The 27,291-nt window shown below is 43.6% G+C and overlaps 1 protein-coding gene across 2 annotated transcripts in view; it reads right to left on the bottom strand.

Moving 5' to 3' along the window:
- Positions 1–497: 497 nt before the first annotated feature.
- Positions 498–27,291, bottom strand: part of NSG2 (neuronal vesicle trafficking associated 2) — a 79,380-nt gene continuing 52,586 nt past the window's right edge. For both annotated transcript variants that reach the window (XM_075900278.2, XM_006139176.5), the window contains exons 4-5: positions 4,638–4,748; positions 498–2,395 (exon numbers count right to left, since the gene is read on the bottom strand). In XM_075900278.2, the coding sequence (XP_075756393.1) occupies positions 2,204–2,395; positions 4,638–4,748 (303 nt within the window). In that variant the 3' untranslated portion in view covers positions 498–2,203. The remainder of the gene's footprint in view (positions 2,396–4,637; positions 4,749–27,291) is intronic.

Raw genomic sequence — 27,291 nt, forward strand, 5'->3', positions numbered from 1 at the left:
TATGGTTACACCCATTCCTTGCTTCCTTCCCCGTTTCTATTCCCCTCCTCCATGACCTGCCCCTCCACTAGGAACTAGATTGGGATGGTGCTGAACTCGTATGCCAGTTCCATGCAGGCTGTGGTAGTCTGAGGTGATGTTTCTGTCCTTTTAGTTTGCCAGTGCCGTGAAAAGAGGTCTTATATAACGGAGAATTGGAAGATGCAGTGCATGCAGCCAATCTAAAGACAGCAGAATTCAAACTCTTATTTGAAGGGAGGGTTTTCAGCTGAAACACGAGCAAGGCAGTAAAGACATATGAGGTTCCACCATACCAGCAATAAATGTGAGTTCGAAATGACCTTTTGATGCCTCCAAACATTTCTATTACAACCAATGCGGAGTTGACTTCTTTGCCACAACCATACCCAGGTGTTCCAAGTGTACAAACACTCCCCCTGCTCCTCCCTCTCCACAACAGGACACAGACAAAAGAAACCCTTCTAGGCAATTGAGACTCTCAGACACATCTAGCTTTATTTTTCTTGTCAGAAAAGTTCAAGAATTACACCAAAAAATACTTCAGTCTCTGCTACCTACTGACAAAACACACACCACAAAATAATAAATTGTTCAGTATTTGTTGGAGTTTTCATTTTTCTGTGGTGGGGTTTGTACATTTCAAGTGAGAAATGAATTTACAGGTGAAATATGGAGCGGGGAAGGCAGACGATGGGGTTTGACACTATAGTTTTAGCTATACTACACAATTGCTTGTCATGACTCCTGTCAGCTCAGTCTTGCCCCCACTTGCCAGGCTAGCCCTATTCAAACCCTTGGGAACAGTGTGTGTGCAGAATGAAGGACAAGACTCTGCCCAATGGACTTGGCTCCCCGTTTCTAGCCCACAATACCCACAAATCTGATTAGCAAACTTGGTGAAATGCAAACCTTAAACTTCAAACCCAAACTTTTGTCTTGCCCTACTGCTGGTACTTATTCTTTTGAACTCAAGCTGAATGTGAGCCCAAGTATTTTAACTGTCACACTGCTATGTTTTGGGTGGCAGCTCTGGAAAAGAGCATTCCTTTTGCTCAAGTCTTCCAAAACAGATGTGCTTGCTCAGATTAATTTACATGGTAGATACTAGATTGGTTTACGACGGAACTCGGCTTGTGGTTTGTTTTTACATTCACAGGTTTATAGGTCAGCTAATACTTTGAACTTTGATTGCACTCTCTATCATTAACTCTCCAAATACTTTACATACCAACAGGCAAACCCTCACACTTCCCATATAAGTAAGAGTCCATGAAATAAGGACAAAGAGAAAAAGAGACACAGAGCAGGCTTGAACCTTTAAGGTGCTAACCCCTCTCCTGTAAGTGCTAAGCATCCTAGATTTGCAATGAGGTTATTTGTTTCATTGCTCCCCAAAGAAGTTCTCAGCACCGCAAAGGATCAGGCCCCATGTGACTTGCCCAACTATACACAGGTAATCTGTTGCAAAACTGGGAATAGAGCCAGGTTCTCAAATTCATGCTGAAGAACCAATTAGTGATTTAGACACAACAGCTTCCTTGTCCTGCTCTATGTCCCAAACACGGAATCCTCAAAAACTCACTGCAGATCTCTAATACCATGACTGTGTATTCCAGATAGCTAGACCTATCTGTTTTTAATTCAGACCTTAGTGTATGCACGTGTGTGTAGATTTCTCTAGTCACAAACTAATGCTGATACCATATTTTGTGCAGCCCACTTTGCCAGTGGAAGGAGCCCACTTTGGCAAGTTTAGCTGCCCAGTCACCTGTATTCAAATGTTCTTCTGTTACATACTGCTCAGGGGCCCCAACATTCTACCAAACAGACAGCTTCCGTGTGATTCTTTTTGCTTGATTCCATCCTCTCTGGTTGTTTTCTGAATTTGCTTTTTTTGTTTTTTAAATCATTTTTCTAACAAATATTTAAGCAATGATTTTAAAAATATTTTTACATCGTAAGTTACAGTCAACATCAAACATGCCTTTGTACAAGAGCTTGACTCGGTTACAAATCAACGAGAACAATGCACAAAAAAAAATATCAATTAAGATGTCTCCTGCACTTGAGTTTAGTTTATTCTTGTTGTGCTGTGAGCACAGCACCCTCTCTGAAGCAGAGTGACACTTTATAGACACGGTGTTTCCCCACTCCCAACCCCTCCCATCACCAATGAGTAGCTTTAATGGCCTTCTGTCTTGGCAGCCTTGGCTTCATGGTTTACCGATCCCGAAGAAAGCCAGGGCGATACAGACCGTGAGCTGGTTTGCTTAGCCATGCTGTAATGGCTTATGACTGTATAAAATCTGCCCCGGGAGTTGGAATCCTGTGCTGAGTAATAGGCATCCAGGGAGGCTGGGATACATCTCTTATGCTGGAGAGAAGGAGAAAGCAGGACAAGTAAGTAGTAGTCACATTACTTAACATTTATTTTAAACCCCCAATTATTTTCAACACTGATGACTGACTCATCTGACTGGTTCATAGAAATTGGGCTACATGCTCCAGTGGAAACATATGTGCTCCCCCAACAACAAATAGCTCAGTGAATGCCCAGAAAGGCTGGATAGCAGGGGGCACAGACAGGGTCAACAGATGTCAAAACGTGCTGGAATTGGCAGCCTCAATTAAGATCGGTTTCACTGGGTGAAACAGAATCAGAATTACATAATGGGGATCCTGCTGCTTTGGCACTGCACTGGAATGCATGGAGATCAGGCATCTGCCAGCAATATTGGAACAGGACATTGGTTAGCTCGCAAAGTGTTGGACTGACAGCCCTGCACGCTGAAGTTCTGTATTAATCCTTGGAATAGATACAGGCTGGGCAGACGGAATGTAGCCTTATCTCTGACCTGAAGATGACCACCTTAGAAATGGACAGGGAGCTCAGTCTCTATCATGTGGATACCTTCCACTAAGAACTGTGCTGGAAAAACCCAATATGCTTTGTAAAGGCCACAGAAGAGCCAACAAATGGTAACAACCTTTGGTCCAATCTGGTCAGATTAACAGCGGTGAGAGTGATCTAGAAGTAATGGGCTCGATTTATAATTATCATGCTCCAAGACTTCCAGCTCCCCCTTTCTATACTAGTGTGTTTAAAGAGCGGCAAGACCAATGCAGAACACTAAATCCAAAGTGCATGAACACTGAGGAAATTCACATTCCAATCTGAATGTGGACGCAAAATTCAAGGTTCATCTCCTCCCTGATTTTATGTACACTAGGGCTACGTCTACACTGGCATGAATTTCCGAAAATGCTTAAAACAGAATAGTTTTTGTTATAAGTATTTCCGGAAAAGAGCGTCTACATTGGCCACAGATGCTTTTCCAGAAAAGCATCTGTGGCCAATGTAGACGCGCTTTTCCGGAAAAGAGCCCCGATCGTCATTTTCGCGATCGGGGCTTTTTTCCGGAAAAGACTACTGGGCTGTCTACACTGGCCCTTTTCCAGAACAGTGGTCCGGAATAAGGACTTATGCCCGAGAGGGAGCATCGTAGCTTTTCCAGAATAGCGGCTGATTTTGTACAGTAGAGCGTTGTTGCTTTTCCGGAAATTCAAGGGCCAATGTAGACAGCTCGCAGCTTATTCCGGAAAAGCGGCTGATTTTCTGGAATAAGTGGCCCAGTGTAGAGACAGCCTAAGAGAATAGTTCACAATGAATAATTTAACAGCTAACTGAGCCTTTTTTCCTGCTCACAGACTATCCCCACGCAATTAGGTCTTCCATGAATTTATTCACTATAAGCCATTAATCACTGAATTGTTTTGTAAACTTTTCTACCTCTCTTTTTTAACATTCAGTTCTCAATGAATATCTGATATTAAAACTCTGTAGGTTAGCAGTGATTGGTCAAAGAGTCACAAGGTTTTGTTTCTGTTCCTTAACTGGATGAGGCACAAAAGCATGCCACTCAAATACTTGCACATGCAAATGTCAGAATCAATATGTGTGGACTATGCATGTATGCACCACTGACATATACTTTGCATGATCATGTATGCCAGAAACACTTAATCAGTTGACTATTTATGGGAAGCAAACCCAAAAATTAGTTGGGGTACATCTACACAGTAGCGCTATTTCAGGATAATGGAAGTTATCCCGAAATAGTGTTGTGCACATCTTAACAGCATGCCCGTTATTTTGAAATACATTCTAAATAACAGGTGGTTTATTTCGGCTTCCTTGTAAATCTCATTGCACGAGGAATAAGGAAGATGCTGGAAAAGCAATTTATTTCAAAATAAGTGCTGTGTAGACAGCGCCAAATTTCAAAATAAGCTATTTCTAAATAAGTTACGCAATTTGCATAGCTCGAATTGCATAGCTTATTTTAAGATACGCACTACATTGTAGACATACCCTTGCGATGCATTCATTCTAAAATATGAGGGATTATTTAGGACATTTGTCTGTGACATTGACAACGATCTAATCCTGACAATTACAACATAAAATGGTGGCTGATGGAAGCAGATAGAAGTCCACATTTTCCAAAACACTGACCGCTTTTCAACACATTCTTATAAATGTTCAGTTAGACTGTGACCATAATGACAATTAGATTTTGTCATTTCTGATCATTCATCTGGCTGGAAACTCTTACCTTATAAATAAATCCATCTGGGCAACTGTGGTCATAAGTAAAGGCTTTGTATACCACAAGAAAGACTATGCAGGCAAGGAATGCAAGAGCCAGACTTATGAGAATAGTGACCTACAAAAGAGGGATAATATTATTCTACATATGTTAAAATGGCATATGAGTAATCTCACAATTAAATGACATTATTAACAACCACCCTAATGGACTGCAGTCTTCATTCCCTGTGCTGTATTTAACTAAGCATAGTAATTGAATGAATGCTACATCCAATATCCTTGAATTTTCTCATGCTTTTCCTCCCACCCAGAACCTCTGATGATGCATTTTCTGTGTTTGATCCCTTACAAACGTCTAGATATTTGCCAGGAGATTTAGTGCTCTGAAAGACTTTGTGTTCTCACACTCTGATCTTGGTGTGCAATAGGAAGTATCTACATTCAGGCCGGCTGGTGTCAATCAGAGGTCACACATTGGGGGAATATTCGTTGTCTAACCAGCTGTAGCCAAGGTTGCCTCCTGGATCCGGTAACATTTTATTTTTTCCATTTACCAAGTGCAAGTGAGTGGGTAACAAGAATAAAGTCTCCGTGACACACTTCACTGCTGTACCTAAGTTGCATTCTGCCTGATATTACATGGTTAAATTCTGCCTAGATTTTGATGCGGGGCACAGCGTGTGTCCTTCCCGGCAGAATGGTGACCTAGCCCTTTCTTTTAAGAGCCAGGCAAAGCACCAGCTAACAAATCCAGCAAAGGGACAACCACAAGAAGTATGCTCAGGAAGACTGAAGGTATGACGATGATTGATTAATTGGGATTTTACAGCCCTATTAATCAGTTAACCAGTTAAACATTACATTAACCTAATGTTTAACTGGTTAACTGAGAGTAAGTGGGATCCCAGGCAGTGGAATGTTCCAGCCCAGCCGGAGCAGCCCCCAACCTATGGGGCTCCTGCTCCTAGCCCTACACATGGTTAGCTGTTGGCTCCTGGCCCCAGCCGCCAGCCATGCAGGGCAGATTGCCGGCTGGAGGGCCCATGCGGGGGCTCAGCGAGGGTGGAATAGCCCTCTGCCCATGGCAGGCCACAGGCCGGGGGGGAGGGGCTGCTCCCAGGAGAACCAGTTAACCATTAGCTGGTAAACATCACCTAGTAAGGGTGATGCTTATGGGGTAACCAGTTAACTGGTTATCTGTTCACATCCCTAATGATGATCAGGTCAATGCTTCTTTTCTCCTGATGTGGCTTCTGGCTAGGTCACTGGGGATAACATACACGGTGTTCCTCTTTAGACCCAACTCCATGTTCTGTTCCCCCACCTGAGCCATTCTGCTTGATGGCTGGTACAGTCACGTTTCTTCCAGACCACCCAGGTTCTTCTGAAATGGAATTACCAGCATCACTCAGTCAGAAAAAGCTCCCACTGAGACCTCTATTGGACCCTGCAATGCTCTCTCATCTTCTGACAAATCTGATGTGAGTTTCAAGTTTGTAATGAAACCCAAAATCGGAGGAAATTCTTGTGATTTCAGGTTTCACTGTGAACATCTGGCTGAACAACAGCACTAAAAACTAAGGCTGTGTCTACATTGGCACCCTTTTCCGGAAAAGGGATGCTAATGAGACAAGTCGGAATTGCAAATGCTGCGAAGGATTTAAATATCCCTCGCGGCATTTGCATGAACATGGCTGTCGCTTTTTTCCGGCTCGGGGCTTTGCCGGAGAAAAGCGCCAGTCTAGACGGGATCTTTCGGAAAATAAGGGATCTTCCGGAAAAGGCTTTATTTTCCGAAAGATCCCATCTAGACTGGTGCTTTTCTCCGGCAAAGCCCCGAGCCGGAAAAAAGTGGCAACCATGTTCATGCAAATGCCGTGGGGGACAATTCCGACTTGTCTCATTAGCATCCGGGGATTTTGCTTGTCCTAGCAGGTGGAAGTAGAAAGCAAAAAAAGGCGTCATCACTGCTATCAGCCTTTGCACTGCCAATAGTATGATCACCAGTTCTGTCAAGTCTGTGGCACCCTGCTGCCGGACTGGCATTAACAAATTATCACCCCCCGGGCTCAGTTGTAGTCCACTGCGCTATTAGGGACAGCAGAGCTCACATTCTTGCTCTGTGGGATGAAGGAGATAAGGAGTGCAGGGAAGTAGGAGGCAGAGCACTTATGCTGCTCATATGGCCACGTCCCTCAACTGCGTGACTGGTGGAAAGGGCAGGAGCAGCTTCTCAAACAGGGCCGAATGCCCAAGGTTGCAGGTGGCTGCCTGCACTAGTAAGGGATCATAAGGCCCTTGCTGGAGGAACAGATTCTATGTTCTGTGAAACAAATAAGGGACCCTCTAGTAAGAAAACAGCAGAAACAAAGGGAGAGGGCAGTATTGGCTTTGTTCTGCGTTCCTGCTTACTTCTGTCACAAAGGGAGACCCAGGGACATATTCAGATCTATCTGCTTCAGTCGTGGACGTTTGAACTTTATTACTATTTGGACTATAGGGCCCTCAATAATTATATGTACACCCAGAGTATCTATGCCTAGAAGCTGCTCCCCTGCTGATATTAAGAAAAGAGAAAATACAGAACCATTTGCTACAGCAAAGTAAACAGAATGTCAGGAGAGGTAGCCAGTCTATGCATTAAAGCACAGGCTTGTGCAATTCAGAATCTATGGCAGCACTATTCAGCTCATTTTAAAGCAATAGTTGAATATTGGATCCCACTCCATTTTGCTTTAATTCTCTAGCAGTTCTAAGGGTTAATATGATACAAATGGGCTCAGAGAACTGTTGGATTTGCTTGTAACTCAAAATGGCCTAGTGAATCATCCAGAAAGATGTTCCACATGGTGGTGTCTACTCACGCACACAGCGTCTACTCCATTACCAGCACTCACTGATGCTACAGTAAACCTGACACTGCCACCTGCAATGGCCAAGACACACAAAGCTCCATTTTCAGTGAATGCTGGAAGAATGTTGAATGGAAAGAGTACAGCTTACTTTGCACATCCCTTGCTGAATCTAACTCCAGAAGACCCACTCCAAATCCAAGGGCAGAGCAGGAAGGGAGGGGGGAGAAAGAATGCTCTCATCTGCAGTGATTAATTAGCCCTTTATTAAATTAGAGAGATTTCAGTGAACTGTAGAGCCAGAATGAGGCCAGGCAAGATGGAGGTTAGAGTGACCTACTGCTTGGTGACCTACCACAAGGACTGCAGTAAATTCTGCAATCTTCTCTGGCATCAGAATCTTGCAAGATAAAAATGTAACAATCTAGTTAAGCTATGGTACCCTCCTTTCAAACTTGACCTTGAGGCCTGATGTGCTGGGGAAAAGGGTTATGTAAGCACATGATGTCTGCAGGGACAAGATTCAGACACGCCTTGCCTAATCCAAATATCACTTGCAGGAATTTAGTACTTCGCAGGGGGCAGTTGGAAAAGCAGCACCTTCCCATGAAAAATATGACCCAGAGCTATGAAGATGTTGGCTTTTTTCTGTATGATGAATTGCATTTGCACGTGAATTTCAATGGATACTTATTTGATATTTACATTCTGGGAGCCCGGAGGTTCTCTGCCTGGAGAAAACAGACACCTTGCCCTTTTACTAATGCTAAACAAGAAAGGGTCTGGGCTACATCCCAGCTGGAAGGAAGTAGGTAGAAAAGGAAGCCACAGCATAGGAAAGGTTTACATAACAGCAGCCAATCATGATCAGGACCCCCTGCAGTAGGCGTTGTGCAAACAGAGGCAGGCAGGGTCTCTGCCCCTAACTTTGCTATCTAAATCTATTTAAGTGGCTTTTTCAACTGCCTCTCAGATTCTGCAGGTCCAATGTAGAAGTACCACTAGGAAATTAAAACATACTCAAAAGATTATTCTGGGAAAACCCTTCATCCACAAAAAGCCTCCACCCCACCACTTTCCCCTCACCTCAGCCTGCCAGCAAGAGGCTTGGGAACCCATCACTCTTCAAATTCAGCCTGGAAAAATCACCAAATCCCAGCTCTGGCAAGCCAAGGCAGAAAAATAGCTCCTCATACAAGACACTGCTACCAGTTCCAGCTCATCTAATATAGGCGATTATTCACTCCTGCATTGTTTCACATGGGCACAATTGCCATTGTATGGGGGGAAGAGTTTGATGATGATGGTGACTGAACTCTTGCGAAAGCTGGCTAGATGGCACTAAGGCAAGAGTTATCCGGTGCTATGCTAATATGAGTGTTCATAGGGCAGCCATTCATGCTGGTTAGAAGTCCTGAGAACTGAGTGTTGAACTATACAGTGCTGTTGTCCTGCCCTATATACAGTGTACAGGAATCTTGTCAGGCCTGCTATTCTGGGTTGATTGGTGGGGATTGATGGGGGGGATCAGGGTAAGCAAAGGAGACAAAGTAACACTGAATATCTGTATCAATACACATAATTCAAGAATACTTCTAAAAAACAATCTGCTGTTTCTGCATAGCAAGAGACTGCTCGTCCTCTGACCTCCTTTTCAAGGCCCAAACATTCCTCCACCAGGTATATAGTATCAGTCATTGGACTTTCACTACATCAAAGCCCTTTTGGTTTCTGCATCTCATGCCTACAGCTCTTCTTGCTTTAATAGGACCAACCAATCATGCTCTCTCGAGCCTAGTCTTAATACCAGGGCTAATTTACCAACTGATGAGGGAATAGCCCCAAAATTGTAAGATCAAGATCTCCCACGCCTAGAGACTAAGGCTATGTCTGCACTGGGAAGATTTGACGACAAAAGTTCTGTCGACATGCAAAAGTCGCCAAAAGTGAAAAATGGTCACACTGGTTTTTCTGTGTCCCACTGTCGACATTTCATGGCCACATTGTGGTAGGCTCCCTGTTGACAGATAGAGCACTTTAATCAAACCTTCCCACTGTAGAAAGCCTGAGCTCTGTAAAGGACACAGGAATGTCCCTTACACTGCTAAGTCCCATGTTAATATACATGCTGAGTAATCATTAATAATCTGACATTATCAGTCCCTTTCCTAATAGAGCTTCTAATGATAATAGGCTCTCCTTAGACATGTTCTGTTGTAGCAACAAAATGCTAACCCCCAATTCATAACCTCATAGACCCTCTCGTGGTACCTCTGGACCCCTTGCTCCATTCATCTGAAGAAGTGGGTTGTGCCCATGAAAGCTCATGATACTGTCTGTATTTTTTATTAGTCTCCAAGGTGCTACAAGACCATTCGTTGTTTTATTAAGTTCTCACAGAACTAGGCAGTTTAACTAGCCTTTCCCACCTTTCCTTGTGAAAATGAGCCCATTTTCCTCTCTGCTGCAGTTTCATGCATTTGTAAAGTTACAGCATGACCCAATATTACACATGATGATACATAATGTAAAATTATTCTGGCATGAAATGTCACATAAGGTGTTAAATCCTAGGAGAGAAAGAAGAAAATTTCACCCACCCTTAGATATTTTGCCATGCCTGAGCTAAGATCTATCTCCCTAGCTATTCCAGAATATATAAAGTTTTAACATTCAAATACCAAAGAATCACATAGCAGCAATAACTAATAAACCTCCACATTTAAAAAAAATGAACAACAAGAACAGTAGCCGTCTCAAAGCAATATAAACACTCACATAGGGGAAATAAAATTTACTGAGCTGACAAAACCTATGAGCACTGCAGGCATGAATCTGTCATGTGTGGCAGCAGGATTGGGCTACCAGGAGAAGTTTTCAACCAGCGGTAAACTGTCTATACTATTATGGTCACTACTTTTCTAACATTATGATAAATCTTCTGCAAAGTATGCCTTGTGAGGTCTCATTGAAAAAGTCATAATCTAGTGACCATTACTGGCCTGTTGAAAAGTATCATCAGTATATATGAAGACAGACTTGTTCCTCAGAGAGGACAAAAAAAACCCTATAAACACCTTACATGCCAAACCTCACATAGTCCAAAGGTGCAGGCAAAACTTTGCCATTCATGGCGAAGGTTGGTCATCAACTCACATACCCAAGGGGGCTGCCTAACCCCATGTCACAGCATGGATTTTTCCAGCACCTGGAGAGAAGTACAAATGAAGGACACACCTTGAGGCCGCTCTCTTCTCCCCCATCTTGACACCTGGAAGCAAGATCATTTGGAAAACGAAGAAAAGTCTCGAACAGAGGGGGAAGGGATGGCCCTAACTGGAAGGTTTTCTAGCACTGGTGAAAGTGGACGAGTCCACTCTGGGATGCTGGCAAGCCATTTTTAGCCAGTATGGCATACCAGAAAGACTCCCTGCCAGCTATCCTCAGCACCTCCAGTGGCTGCTGCGTCTCCTGTTCAGGGCTGGTAGTGCTACAGCAGCTGAAGGAGCTGCCAGCTTTCTATTCCATTCCCTGCTGCCACTCCCAGCAGGAAAGGGGCAGAGCTAACCCCTTCCCTCCCCCCGCCCTGTACACAGAGAAGTCCTGTGGAGAGTCCAGAAGTGGGGCTGGCTGTTCTACTCCTGTCCCTGCTGGGAGTGGCAGTAAGGGGTGGTGGTCTGAGGGAGGTGTGGAGTCGCATTGGAAGGTGACATGGCCCTCCCTTAGCTGGTGTGCCCTCTCCCTCCCATTTTGTAAAAATCATTGTTTACTTGCTCCACTGTATTCTAGTTAATATGAACTGTGAACTGAAAATGGCCTGCAATGTCCAGTAGGGTGAGAAAACCGGCTTGATTCAAATCTTGCTTAACCCGATAACACTCAGAATTCAGAATGTGTGTTTACTTTTTATTTCTTAGGTAACCAGCATTAACCTTTCTGTATCCTACTTATAAGCACTTAAAATCTAGCCTTTGCTATTTGATAAACATATTTTGATATTTAATCACAAGCAGGGAATTTGTCTAAAATGCTTGTAGGGTCCGCTCAAATTACAGAAGCTGGTGCATGCCCGCTATCCTTTGACAGAGTGGCAAATTAATTAATGAGATTGCATTGATCAAGAAGGTCTTGACCAGTGAAAGATGTACATTTTTGGGATACAAAACCGGGAGAATTTCCTGGGATATGCAGTTCATGAGTGGCTTGGGAGAGTATTCATGTAACTTTGGGGGTGCCGTCACATGATAATGACTGTGTGAGAGCAAAGCCTGAAGAGACTGCTTGTCATTAGCAGAGCATTGTGAGAGATGCCCTGAGTTAGAGACTTAAGAGAGCAACTCTAGGTTGTACCCATGGGCATGTCACACACACACCCCTCACATGCATACTGTCAAAAATCTGTTGGAAAGGGGGCCCTTGGCAGGAGATTGCTCTACGGGCATAGAAGTAGGAGAAAACACATTTGCATGCATGCACACGCAGACAAACACACACATACAGAATTCCCCTAGAAACTAAGGGTCTGATCCAAAGTCACTTATTAGGGATGTTAAATATTGATTGAGTAGTCGATTAACCTCATGAATTCTTATCGGTTACTCGACTATTCCATAGTCCCTGGGAGTGAGGTTGGTTGCCAGTATGTTCCAGCCTCACTCCGAAGGAGCCCCTTGCCACACAGACTCATAGGCTACGTCTACGCTGGCATGATTTTCCGAAAATGCTTTTAACGGAAAACTTTTCCATTAAAAGCATTTTCGGAAAAGCGCATCTAGATTGGCAGGATGCTTTTCCACAAAAGCATTTTTTGCGGAAAAGCGTCCGTGGCCAATCTAGACGGGGTTTTCCGCAAAAAAGCCCCGATCGCCATTTTCGCGATCGGGGCTTTTTTGCGAAAAACAGTACTATGCTGTCTACACTGGCCTTTTTGTGCAAAAGTCTTTTGGAAAAAGACTTTTGCCCGAACGGGAGCAGCATAGTATTTCCAGAGATCGTCAGTGCTTTTCCGGAAATTCAAGAAGCCAGTGTAGACAGCTGGTAAGTTTTTCCGCAAAAGCAGATGATTTTGCGGAAAAACTTGCCAGTCTAGACACAGCCATAGACTTTAAGGTCAGAAAGGACCAATATGATCAACTAGTCTGACCTCCTGCAGAGGCAGCATGCCAGCATGGGGTGCCAGGCGGGAGCTGGTCCGCGAGGGGAGCCAGTTTCAAAACCAGCTCCCTGTCCAGAGGTGGGGCTGAGCTCCCAGACCCGGCACGCGCTTGAACTGAGCCGGACTATCTGCCTGCCTGGTTCCTAATACAGTTTAAATGAAGAGCTGCTGTGGGGGAAGATCCCGGCCCAGATGTGAGTCAGGACTGAGCTGGGCTGCTGGCCAGCCTGCTAAAAAAAATTACTGCTGGTAGGGAAGGGGAAATGCGTGTAGTCTATAGCATTAACCTATAAAAGTTTTGGCTTATCAGTTAATCGGTTTGTCACATTACTGGATTTTAAGGGGATCAGACAGGTCACTGCTGTACCCAAAGGAGGGGGAGGGGCTGGTTGCCCCAAAGTCTGTACCAAGGGGGCTATGTAAGATGTCAAATGAGAGCTTATGTTCTACTGATTTTATGTAATTCATGTACTCGTGTGATATCTGTATGTGGAGTTATAAATATGTAATCTGTGTTGATGCTGGAAGATTGTCTGCCTGATACAGAGCAATGGGTCAGGAATGTTCAGTCAGTGACTATGCTAATTAGCAAGGCTTCAGGGACAAGGCTCTCAGAGAGGCCAATATACATCTGAGGAATGGGTCTGGAACCTGCAAATAATGGCTGCTGACATGGGACACAGGGATAGGTCAATGGACCATGTGACCTATTCTGGCCAGGAAGATGCCAGGAGAGGTATGTAAGTGCCATGTGGCAATCTCCATTTTGCCTTCAATTCTGCTACTGATTCCAGATGCAGCCTTGGGAGGAACAGTGAGCTGGGAAGAATCGTTGGCCCATCCTGACATAGGATGTACACCAGAGACTTTTAAGACAGCAGTTTGTAACATCTCTGCTGAGAGCCTGCATCCAGAACGTTGTGATTTGATGCATGTAATGTATTCTCCTTAACAACCTTACTCTCATGCTTTTCTTTCTTTTATTAATAAACCTTTAGATTTTAGATTCTAAAGGACTGGCTCAGCGTGCTCTTGTGGGTAAGATCTAAAGTATAAATTGACTGCGAACTGTGGCTGGTTTCTTGGGACCAGAAGAACCTGTTCAGGGTAGATGAGATTGGCTTCTATAACCCCTCACCTGTGTGCAGGCCCAGGGCTGATTGTGGCACAGGGAGAGCTGGGGTGTCTGAGGGGTTTTGCTCATGAGTATGACCGGTTTGTGACCTATTTGGGAAGGGTCTCCTGTCAGGGACTGTAAGGAGCCCTGAGTTTGAGCAATTCGCCCTGAGCAGATGCCCTCAGTGGTGCCCAGACCTGGCCCAGTCCGTCACACGGTTACTTGACTACACTGTTACATCCCTATCACTGATATCAACAAAAGGACTCCCATCAACTTCAGTAGGCACTGGATCAATGTCTACATTCACTTTCTCCCTTCTCCCTTCCCAAACACAAAATATATGCTTCCTTTTCCCAAGATCCTGTGTAAAAGCTAAAATATCCCTATCCTCCAAATACAAACAAGACATTTTAGGTTTTCATATGATTTATAGTAGTGAGATTATATCAAATTGTTGTGGTGTTTCTGGTAACCTGGCTCTCATACCATAAGTCTGAGCATCATCTGCACTGCATCCGGTCTCCGTGGCTGGCTGCCCATGGCATTCCACCAAAAATCCCCTTTGTCCCCCTTTACTGCCAGTGAAAATCTTACTTAAAGCAAAACCCAGAATAATACTGGATCTAAACAGTGGGCATTCTCTTAATGACCACTTACATTTCAAGATTCTTACATTTTTATTCTTTGCCTTTTTCTCAGTGCCTTTTTCCGGTTTGATTTTCAGAGGTGCTAATCCCCTGCTGCCCAAATAAGGTCAATGGCAGATGAATATGCTCAGCATCACTGAACATCAGTCTACTTATCCTTTGCTTTTGAATGGGAATGGTGATTTGAGAGCTGTCTGGCAACTTTTATAGGCCTTGATTCTGCAATGATCTTGGAATATATTGCATGATTAGGATCTCTGAGTATGTCTACACTACCACCCTAGTTCGAACTAGGGTGGTTAATGTAGTCAACCGAAGTTGCAACTGAAGCCCGGGATTTAAATATCATGGGCTTCATTTGCATCTTGCCGGGCACTGCCATTTTTAAATCCCCAGTAGTTTGGACTCCGTGCCTGAGGAACGAGGTGTAACAGTAGTTCGAATTAGAAAGCCTAATTCAAACTACCTACACCGTGCCGCGTGTAGCTGCGGGCACGGAGTCTGAACTACTGGGGATTTAAAAATGGCGGCGCACGGCAAGATGCAAATGAAGCCCGGGATATTATAATCCCGGGCTTCATTTGCAACTTCGGTTGACTACATTAACCACCCTAGTTCGAACTAGGGTGGTAGTGTAGACATACCCTTAGAGACTTAGGAAACTTGAGTTCACTGGAAATACCAACTACGAGCCAAATCCTGAGTAAGGCACAGAAGTTGGTAAGACTACGGACATGTAGAGCAGTGCAGATATTCACAGTGAAGAATTTGTTCAGACAATTTAGTTTTCTCTCCATGTGGGACATCTGTCAGCAGATGGCAATTCCCCCCAATGCACGCACTGTTTGAATTGGCCCAGCAAACATTTGTTGAATTTTGGTTTTACTTTATGGATTGCACACAGACTGCTCACTACTGCCTTTCCACATCCAAGCTGGGTTGGACAGTGGGGGTTACAGATTTTTCAAATAAGCTATGAACCATTGTGATGGTGTTCCCAAATGGATGACTAACTCTTATAGCAGGGATGGGAAAACTATGGCCCACAGGCCACATCTAGCCCATCAACTGTTTTAATCCAGCCCTTGAGCTCACTGAGGAGTGGGGTCTAAGGCTTGCCCCACTCTGGCACTCCAGCTTGAGAGCAGGGTTGGGGGCTTGCCTTGCTCTGCATGTGCCATAGTTCCATGCTCCTGGAAGCAGTGACACATCTCCTCCCAGCTTCCTCTGCATAGGGACAGCCAGAGGGCTCTTTGCCTGCCTCAAATGGTGCCCCTGAAGCTCTTGTTCTCTGGGAACCACAGCCAATGGGAGCTGCAGGGCTGGTGCCTGCAGACGGGGCAGCATGGAGAGCCATGTGACAGTGCCTCTGCATAGGAGCTGGAGCGGGGAAGGCTTGCTACTGCTTGAGGCAAGTGCTGCCCAGAGCCAGCACCCCTGACCTCCTCCCATGCCTCAATTCCCTGCCCATGCTGTTATCCCCCTCCCGCCCTTGCTCCCAGGCTGGAGTACCCTCTTGTACTTCAAATCTCTTATCCCCAGCATGCATAGTCTGCCTTACAATTTCCAGGCCCTGAGGTTTGCCCACCCTGTCTTACAGAGACAAAGGCGGAGGAGGTAATACCAGTTATTGGACCAACTTTTGCTGATGAAAGAAACAAGCTTCTGAGCTTACTCTAAGCTCTTCTTGTGACCTCAAGACACAGAAAAGCTCTGTGTAAACTCACAATCTTGTCTCTCTCACCAGCAGAAGCTGATCCAGGAAAAGGTATTACCTCCCCCCACTTTGTCTCTCTAATATCCGGGGACTAACACAACTACGACACCACTACAGGCAGCTCTTATACAGCAAGGTATCTAGTGTCACTGCTCCTGCTTCCGCATTTTAGTTTTGCTTTCCTTTACTACACAGTCATCTGAGTTTCAAGTGCACTGTGAGTATTTTCAAAAGCAGCACAAGTAGATAGACACACAAAATCACTGATGGCACGGAGAAATTAAGCCTTCATATTTAACCGTTGTCATAATAAAATATAAGGGGTGGTCCAGTGAAATGGAAAGGCTACAAATTTTAAACAAAAAGAAATTATTTTACCCACTACGTAAATACTTTCAGAACTCACACCACAAGATATCACTGGTGTATGCTTACTAAGATTTCAAAAAGGATTAGACATTAATGTGGATAATATCCACAATGGCTTAAACTGGGATCAAAAAATATAATGGGTTAAACAACATGTTTTAGGGCATAAACCAGTAATTAACTGTATGCAGGTTGTTATATAATTGTCTATTACATAAGAATGGCTATCCTGGGTCAGACCAAAAGTCCACCTAGCCCAATATCCTTTCTTCCAACAGTGGCCAATGCCAGATGTCCCAGAAGCAATGAGCAGAACAGGTAATCAACAGTTGATCCATCTCCTATCGCCCATTCCCAGCTTCTGAAAAACAGTGGCTAGGGACACCATATAGAGGTTAGGGACACTATTCCTGCCTAACCTGTCTAATAGCCATCGATGGGCCTGTCCTCTGTGAATTTCTTTCTTTTTTGAATGCTTGTTATAGAGGCTTCTTCCACCTTCCTTTGAAGCATCTTGGCACTGGCCACCAAAAGAAGATTCTAGTTGAATGGTCGTGTATTTGATCTATGTGGCAAAACCTATGATCCTCTAGTAAAATCTGATCACAGCTACAATGACAAATATAATAGAAGCAAATTTGCTGTTAAGTCTGAACAAAATTGTGCAGAAAAACGGACTAATTCATCTCCATTTTATATACCTACAAAGAGAACTGTTTTTCTAAACTTTGCAAGCAGATCTCCTCCTCCGTCCACCTTTCCAAATGTTTGGAATCTTAGTATGTGTGTTTACGAAAGCCCAGAGATTACTCAGATTAGGAAGGAACATGGCCATTAACAGAAGTTGCTACCTATAGAATTAGCCCCCCTTTGACGCAGCCCAGAAAAATAAGTGACCACCAACCTAGTACATAGAGCTTTGTGTTGTGATAGGACAGTTAGAATTCAGTTCCTGAAAAGATATCATTCTTCCCATGAGTGACTGAGAGGGGGATAAGTGGGAAGGAAAATTCTGCAAGATCTCACTTGTGCTGGCAGCCATGGTGGGAATTATTTGGGAACAGTGGATTTTGGAGGCCAGGCACCTCTTGCGATCTCTTACAGAACACTCTGCACCCTACTCTGAGGGTGTGTTTACACAGCAAAGTTATTTCGAAATAACAGCCGTTATTCCGAAATAGCAACGCTAGTGTCTACACAGCCATTCTGTTATTTCGAAATAATGGATGGCTTATTCTGACTTCTGTAAATCTCATTCTACGAAGAATTACACCTATTCTGAAATAGCTATTTTGAAATAAGACGTGTGTAGACTCTCCACTTCTGCTATTTTAAAATAACCCCTCACCAGGGCCATTGTAAGTTATTCCTACAGGGGCTCTAAATTGAGATAGCACGTATACATTAGGGAAGCCTTCCTCAGACTAATTTTGAGGGTTCCCTGCAGTGTAGACGTGCTATTTCGAAATAAGCTATTTCAGAATAACTATTCCGGAATAGCTTATTTTGAAATAATTGTGCAAGGCAGATGTAGCCTGAGTGTCTCTTCATCTCCAGTTTGCCAGGGAATGAGGCCACCACAGAAGCCGAGAGTATAATCCTTCAAGACACTGAATATATGATATTACACAGCACTGGGCAATTCATGTGACATTTCACTTGAAATCCCAGCAGTGATTTTTCTTTTTTTTGTGCAAGAACAATGAATCTATATAGGTGAACTTTCAGCACTTTGATCTGCAGGATTTCTGTCAAGGTAATTTTACCAGAAGGGCCATAATGCCAATAAAAAAAAAAGTCTCCTCCCATATGAAAGTTTTGTACAAATTAATGCCATTCCATTTAGAAACCTATGAAATCAACTGACAAACCCGTTCACTGCACAGAAACATACATGTACACACACACAAAATTGTTAATCAGTTGTCAATCCCCAGAGCTTCTGCTAGCCAGTAGGAAGTTTTGGGCTTGGAAGGCATCTTGCTATAAACTCAAGATAATTTCATTAGAAGAGTTTACAATCGGCACTGAAAAAATTTGGAGAGCAATGTTTCCCCATTATTCCATTTCTCCAAGCCAATAATTAAATGTAATACAACATCCAATCACATAGAAACAAGGTACTCCGTGAGCCAGCATCACACTCTTGGTCACGTAATCTGACCTGATCTATAAACAAAAACTGATCTGGCTACATATCTCAGGAATTTTAAAAAGTGCATTTTACTCCTGCTTTACATGAAGGCTTTGGGAAGGAAAGGAAGAAAGATCAGGATAAAAGGATAAATAAGAAGGGACCACGACTGATTCTTCCTGTTTGCTTGAGTGCTGTTTCAAAATATACAGTTCAATATACAGGATCAGATTTCTGGTCCATCTGACTTGGTTCCAGCTCCTTCAAATAAGGGACAAATTCTCCATAACAAATCTCACCAGCTTTCTATCCTGGGGGGGAAATAGCCTTCCTGGCACCTATGGCATTCAACTTATGTCATGAAACAGAAGGGCTGTGTCTAGACTGCATCCCTTTTCCGTAAAAGGGATGCAAATTAGACATATCGCAATTGTAAATGAAGCGGGGATTTAAATCCTCCTTGCTTCATTAGCATAAAAATGGCTGCCGCTTTTTTCCGGCTCGGAGCTTTGCTGGAAAAAAGCGCCAGTCTAGGCACGGATCTTTCGGAAAATAAAGCCTTTTCCGAAAGATCCCTTATCCCTCATTTTAAGGGGGATTAAAATAATTAAATGATGTACACAATAACTAGATGGCTCAATTTCATTAGTCAGTCTCCATCATATAATATAATGTCTAGTGCCTGTTTAGGCACTAACAGCCTCAGATCTCTTTAGATGTGCATGGTGCCAGCTGTGATGTGTATGGCATATTTCTGTGCCAAATCAAAGCCTTGAATGGAAAATGTGTTGCTCAGTTTACAAGATCCTGCTTCTTATGGACTTTCCAATTTCTGTGAAGAGGCCTGAAATGTTGAATGCTAATTCATTCAACTTTAATGATAAGGTTTTGCATTGAGTGCCTTAGCACATTCTTCTTCTATAACCTAAAAGAAATAGCTTAATGTGGGTACTTCAGACAGGAAATAACTGATTTTTGCCTTCCAACAAAAATGAGTCTATTGCTGTCTTTCTACCATCTTATCAACTCAGCAATGGCACCAAGATGCTGCAAATCCCACTCATGTGTAGAAGCTTATCAGTCACAGTTAGATGGTTTCAATCTTGGTCTAGATATGGCAGAAGCAGACAGTAACATATTCCACCCCATGTGTCGAATGCCAAAGCTGATTTCCTAAGACACATGGTGAAATGTGCAGAAGATAGGGTGATTTCAATGGAAGCTACACAAGAGCATCCAAGGTAGGAATGTAAAATCCTGATTAATCAGTCAACCAGTGAAACGTTAGGTTGACCTAACGTTTAACTAGTTAACAGACTAAGTGGAATCCTAGGTGGGGGACTGCTCCTGTTCGTTTAGAGCAGCCCACAGCACTACCACTCTTGGCCCTAACCACCAGTCACACAGGGCTGGCTGCTGGGATTGGCTCCCAGTCCCAGATGCAGGGGGACTAGCTGCCAGGGTCGGCTCCTGGCACAAGCCATTTGTCTGATGGCTCCTGACCCTAGCTTCCAGTTGTGTGTGGCTGGTTGTCAGCTCCTGGCCCCAGCTTCCAGTTGTGCGGAGGTGGCTATTGGCTCCCAGCCAAGCGGCCAGCCATGAAAGGCAGGCTGGTGGTTGGTGGCCCTGCCAGGGGGTCCAGCAGGGCTGGAGCAGCCCAGCACCTAGAGTAGGATGCAGACAGAGGGCTACTCCTGGGTAACCAGTTAACCAGCATCAGCAAGTTACACATTCACATCCCTAATCCAAAATCAGAGTTAGGATTCCTAATGATCTAACTGTGAAGTTCTCCTAAACTGAATTCTATTTTCCAATCTCAAATCACAGGATTTGGTGGTGATGGGGGACTTCAACTATTCAGACATCTGTTGGGAAACTAACCCAGGAAGGCCAACAAGCTCTTGGACTGCATTGGAGACAATTTTTTATTTCAGAAGGTTGAGAAAGCTACTGGGGGGGAAGCTGTCCTTGATTTGATTTTACAAATAGGAAGGAACTGGTTGAAAATTTGAAAGTGGAAGGCGGGTTGGGTAAAAATGACCATGAAATCATAAAGTTCATGATTCTAAGGAATGGTAGAAGAGAGAACAGCAAAATAGAGACAATGGATTTCAGGAAGACAGATTTTAGTAAACTCGGAGAGCTGGTCGGTAAGGTTCTACAGGAAGCAAGACTAGGAGAAAAACCAACTGAAGAGCGTTGGCAGTTTTTTAAAGGGACATTATTAAGGGTCCAAAAGCAAACTATTCCACTGTGTAGGAAAGATGAAAAAATATGGCAGGAGACCACCTTGGATCAACCAGGAGATCTTACATGATCTAAGAATAAAAAAGGAGTTGTATAAACAGTAGAAACTAGGTCAAATTACAAAGGATGAATATAAGCAAACAACACGGGTAAGCAGGGGCAAGATTAGAAAGGCAAAGGCACAAAAAGAGATAAATAATCTAGCTAGAGGCACAAAGGGTAACAAGAAGATGTTCTACAAGTATATGAGGAGCAAGAGAAAGACCAAGGTCAGGGCAGGCCCATTGCTCAGTGAAGAGGCAGAAACCATAACAGGAAACGGCAGAGGTGCTTAATGACTTCTTTGTATCAGTTTTCGTCAAGAAGATGGATGGTGACAGGATGCCTAACATAGAGAATACTTATGGAAATGGGATAGGTTTAGAAGTTAAAATAAAAGAACAAGTTAAAAATTACTTAGAAAAGTTAGATGTCTTCAAGTCACCAAGGCCTGATGAAATGCATCCTAGAATATTCAAGGAGCTGATAGAGGAGGTATCTGAGCCATTAGCTAGCATCGCTGAAAAATCATGAAAGTCGGAAGAGATTCCAGAAGACTGGGAAAGGGCAAATATAATGTCCATCTATAAAAAGGAAAATAAGAACTACCCAGGGAACTGCAGACCAGTCATTTTAACTTCTGTGCCAGGGAGGATAATGGAGCAAGTAATTAAGGATTCATCTGTAACCATCTGGAAGAAAATAAGATGATAGGTAACAACCTGCATGGATTTGTAAAGAACAATTAATGTCAAACCAATCTGATAGCTTTCTTTTGATAGGATATCAAGCCTTGTGGATAAGGGAGAAGCAGTGGACGTGGTATACCTAGACTTTAGTAAGGCATTTGACACGGTCTTGCATGATTTTCTTATCAATAAACTAAAGAAATACAATCAAGATGAGGCTACTATAATGTGGGTGCATAACTGGCTGGATAACCATTCTCAGAGAGTAGTTATTAATGGTTCACAATCATGCTGGAAGGGCATAACAAGTTGGGGTCCGCAGGGGTCTGTTTTGGGACCAGTTCTGTTCAATATCTTCATCAATTATTTAGATGATGGCATAGAGAGTATACTTGTTAAGTTTTCAGATGATACCAAGCTGGGAGGGGTTGCAACTGTTTTGGAGGATAGGGTCAAAATTCAAAGTATTCCACTTAGGAAGGAACAATCAGTTTCACACATACAGAATGGGGAGTGATTGTCTAGGAAGGAGTACTACTGAATGGTATTTAGGGGTCACAGTGGACAAGTTAAACATTGAGTCAATGGTGTGACTCTGTTGCAAGAAAAGCAAACATGATTCTGGGATGCATTAACAGGAGTGTTGTGAGCAAGACATGAGAAGTCATTCTTCTGCTCTACTCTGTGCTGATTAGGCCTCAACTGGAGTATTGTGTCCATAAAGATGTTCAAGAAAGATGTGGAGAAATTGGAGAAGGTTCAGAGAAGAGCAACAAAAATTATTAAAGACCTAGGAAACATGAGTTATGAGGGAAGACAGAAAGAACTGGGCTTGTTTAGTTTAGAAAAGAGAAGACTGAGATGGGACATGATAGCAGTTTTCAAGTATCTAAAAGGATGTTATAAGGAAGAGGGAGAAAAAAAATTCTCCTTGGCCTCTGAGGATAGGAGAAGCAGCAATGGGCTTAAATCACAGCAAGGGAGATTTAGGATGGACATCAGGAAAGCTTCCTGCCTGTCATGGTGGTTAAAAACTCAATCAAATTTCCTAGAGGAGTTGTGGAATCTCCATCACTGGAGATATTTATGAGCAGCTAGACAGACACCTGTCAGGGATGATCTAGACCAGGGGTCTCCAAACTTTTCAGCCCGAGGGCCGCATTAACTATCAAACAGCAGTTCGGGGGCCGTCTACACACTTGAGGTCCAAATAAAAAACAATCAAAACATGGATGTTGTTTTTAATTATTTAATATTATTTTATTCAGTTATTATTTAATAACACATTCATACACTACACATGAACACCTGTATTAGTGTGAATGGTGAAATTGTTTCCTGGATGCCAAAATAGCAGACATTTCTGGCTTTAGATTTGTTGTCCCTAACATCAACAGTGACCTGAGATTATCATCGGACAAGTTTGTTCTCAAATTGTTCTTCACGTATTTCATTCTTGAAAATGTTTGTTCACACAGGTATGTTGTTCCAAAGATTGAAAGGTACCTTGATGCAAAAGTTTTGACATTAGGAAAGTTTTCCTTGGGCAAAAACTGGTAAAAACCCACCAGTCCTATTTTGAACTTGTCCCTAAGGAGGTCATTTGCTTGCAACTCAATGACTTCCAGCTGCAGTTCATCTGGGCAACTGGCCACATCTGCTTCAAATGGGTTTTGAAACAATCTCACTTCTTCTGCCTTTGAATCCAAAAAGGTCTCCACGGGCCGGATGAGAGGGCCTCGCGGGCCGCATCCGGCCCCCGGGCCGTAGTTTGGAGACCCCTGATCTAGACAGTGCTTGGTCCTGCTGTGAGGGCAGGGGACTGGACTCGGTGACCTCTCAAGGTCCCTTCCAGTTCTAGTATTCTTTGATTCTATGCTGATTGCTCAGGAATGCCAATTGTAATGACTTGATTTTCTAACCCAAATTCCCAGTTACCACAGAGCATAGAGTTTTTATAAATGGACCTGCAGAAAAATGCGCTGAGCAACAGTGGAAGTGACTTCTTTCCAAATCACTAATACAAGTAGGTTATTCAACTCATGGACTATTGTATAAGGACACATCTTCCCATTGCTGATCTTTCATTAGCGGCATCTTACAACATCCCATCATGTGCAGTGTCTCATCCATAACACTTCATTCCCTTGATTACATGTGGGACTTGACTTTAGAAGCCTCAGCTCACCAAAGGCACTTTTCAGTGCAATAGTGGGGACAAGAGAGAAGGTGATGAGTCTCCAACAGAATATCTCCCTTCCAACCCCTTTGATTGACAGAACTCAATCTCACTGGAAGGTCTCAATAATTTAACCTTCTCACTGTTTTCCTGTTTATGTTGTATTCTGCATGGTGAAGCTGTCAGCAGCATTCATGATTGCGGACATGGAGGTCATAGTCCCTTTCATATTCTCTCATTCACTGAGGACCCATACCTACGTGGGATGAGCTAACATGATAATGGTTTCAATATCAGGTCCATAAAAATAGAATCACCAATTTTAATTAAGTTTATCACACCGACTTGGAAAGGAGTTACTCCCAAGTAGCACTTGTAGAATAGTAATACAACAACATTAATTTGTTCAGGTGAAGGAGTTTAATGGTTAGTGTGTTTTACAGCTCCCCCTCTTTTCCCAGTCTATAGAGGATCTTAGTCCGTTACAGCTCCATCATGGCAGTTCTTCCCTTTTTAAGTCAAGCTGTAGCAGCTTATGTCTTTAATTCTTGTGGTCCCTAGTTCAATCCCCAGGGTGACAGCCAAGATGGTGGCCATTGCCAAGATGGTGGTCACTAGCTTAAAACTTTCCCACAAACTGCCTGTGACACTTTGGACAAGCTACTAAGCCTCTCTGTCACTCCCTTTCCCATCTGTAAAATGGGATAATAGTACTTTCACACCACTCAGAGATGTTGTGAGGTGCTCAGATGCTACAGTGAAGGGGACCCTATCTACTTCTACATCTCTCTATACATTTTAGAGTGCATCTCTCTGTGTGTGTGTCTGCGGATCCATTTGTTTAAGAACTCCTCCTAAGCAGTAAAACCTAGGGCTTCCAAATGTGGTATGCAGTTTACTTTTATCCTAACTTAAAGCAAGGTCAGGGTTTGGTAGTGTCAGGAAAACAGGATGTGCCTGAAATAAGATAGTTTTCCCCTGGGAGCACCATTGGGGCCAACCAGCCCAGCCCCAGCTGCTCAACACACGTCCAGCCAGCACCTCCCACCCCCGGCACCTGCACCACCCAGCACTGCCACTGTGGCATAGCCTGCGTGGCCCCCCAGGCCAAATCTGGGCAGAGCCAGGTAAGTGTTCTAGTATATACCTAAGATACTATGTGCATAGCTAAATAGCATTTATTTTAGATGGTATTTGGGCTTTGGGATCTGGGGAATTATAAACCATTCAGTCTAATTTCCATACCTGGAAAGATAATGGAACAAACTAACAAACAATCAGTGCCTAAGCACTTAAAGAATATAGCATCATAAGAAGGAACTTGGATTTGTCAATAACAAATCTTGCCAAACTAACCTAATTTTCTTCTTTGACATGGATATTAGCCTAGCGGAGGGGGAAAGCAGTAGATGTGATATATCTTGATTTTAGTAAGGCTTTTGACATAATTCCTAATCCACATGACATTTTCCTAAGCAAACTAAGGAAATGTAGTCTAGATGAAATTAATATAATGTGGGTGCAAAACTAGTTGAAAGATCATACTTAAAGAGAAATTATTGCCAAACTGTGAGGCTGTATCTAGTGGAGTCCTGCAGGGGTCTGTCCTGAATCTGATATTGTTCAATATTTTCATTAATGACTTGGATAGTACAATGGAAAGATGTTAAGGCATGATATAAAATGGATGGTGATCAAATGTCCACTAAAAGTAGGACATGAAGTAGTATTCTTAATTTGCGGAAAGGGGATTTTAGTTAGATATTAGGAAAAAATTAATTCCAAAAGTAGTTAACCTCTGGAATAGGCTTCCAAAAGATTGTCTCTTCATGGCAGTTGTTAAGAACAGGATGGACAAATGCCTATCAGGAATGCTCTAAGAGTATATGTTCTTGCCTCACCACAAGAGGTTGGACTAGATTAGTGGTTCTCAACCGGGGTACTCAGAGCTATACTAGGGGGTACATATTTGCCTACTTTACTTTCAGCAGGAGACAAGGAGTCACCCCCCACAGTGGAGGAGACCAGGCCTTGCACCACCAAGGTTGAGCAGTCTCCTGCCACCACTGCGAGGAGGAAACGTAGAGTAGTGGTGGTTGGAGACTCTCTTCTGAGGGGAACGGAGGCACCCATCTGTCGCCCTGACAGCTCATCTCGAGAGGTATGCTGTCTGCCAGGGGCCCGTATCCGAGATGTTACGGAGGCATTGTCGAGGATTATCCGGCCCTCTGACTACTACCCCATGCTACTCATCCACGTGGGCACAAATGATACTGCCAGGTGTGACACTGAGCGGATCAAGTGTGACTACAGGGCTTTGGGAGTACGGGTGAAGGAGTTTGGAGCGCAGGTGGTATTCTCTTCTATCCTTCCTGTCAAAGGTAGGGGCCCGGGCAGAGAGAGGTGCATCCTGGAGGTGAATGCCTGGCTGCAACGATGGTGTCGCCAGGAGGGATTCGGCTTCCTTGATCACGGGGTGCTCTTCCAGGAAGGACTGCTTGGCGGAGATGGAGTTCACCTTTCCAGGAGCGGGAAGGCCTTGTTTGGACACAGACTGGCTAACCTTGTGAGGAGGGCTTTAAACTAGGTTTGTCGGGGGCAGGTGAGCAAAGCCCACAGGTAAGTGCTGAATGTGCGGGACTGGGAGATGGGTTGGAAATGGGGGGGACTACGGCCTATAATGGCAAGGAGAAAGGAGGGTCAGGGCACAACAGGGAGGCAAGATCAAATCAGTATCTTAGATGCCTATATACAAATGCGAGAAGTATGGGTAATAAGCAGGAAGAACTGGAATTGCTAACCAATAAATACAACTATGATATCATTGGTATTACAGAAACCTGGTGGGATGGGACGCATGATTGGAATATTGGTATGGAAGGGTACGGCTTGCTCAGGAAGGACAGACAGGGAAAAAAGGGAGGAGGGGTTGCCTTGTATATTAAAAATGTACACACTTGGACTGAAGTGGAGATGAACGTAGGAGATAGCTGTGTAGAGAGTCTCTGGGTTAAGCTAAAAGGGGTAAAAAATGAGGGTGATATCATGCTAGGAGTCTACTACAGGCCACCTAGCCAGGTGGAAGAGGTGGATGAGGCCTTTTTTAAACAATTAACAAAACTATCCAAAGCCCAAGATTTGGTGGTGATGGGGGACTTCAACTATCCAGACATATGTTGGGAAACTAACACAGCGAGGCACAGGCTATCCAATAAGTTTCTGGACTGCATTGGAGACAACTTTCTGTTTCAGAAGGTTGAAAAAGCTACCAGAGGAGAAGCTGTTCTGGATTTGGTTTTAACAAATAGGGAGGAACTAGTTGAGAACTTGAAAGTGGAAGACAGTATAGGGGACAGTGATCACGAAATAATAGAGTTCATGATCTTAAGGAAAGGTAGAAGGGAGACCAGCACAATTGAGGTTATGGATTTCAGGAAGGCAGATTTTGATAAGCTCAGAGAACTTGTAGGTAAGGTCCCATGGGAAGCAAGACTGAAGGGAAAAACAACT

This window comes from Pelodiscus sinensis, chromosome 16, assembly GCF_052426305.1.
Source record: "Pelodiscus sinensis isolate ZL-2025 chromosome 16, ASM5242630v1, whole genome shotgun sequence".
In the NCBI taxonomy this organism is placed as follows: Eukaryota; Metazoa; Chordata; order Testudines; family Trionychidae; genus Pelodiscus; species Pelodiscus sinensis.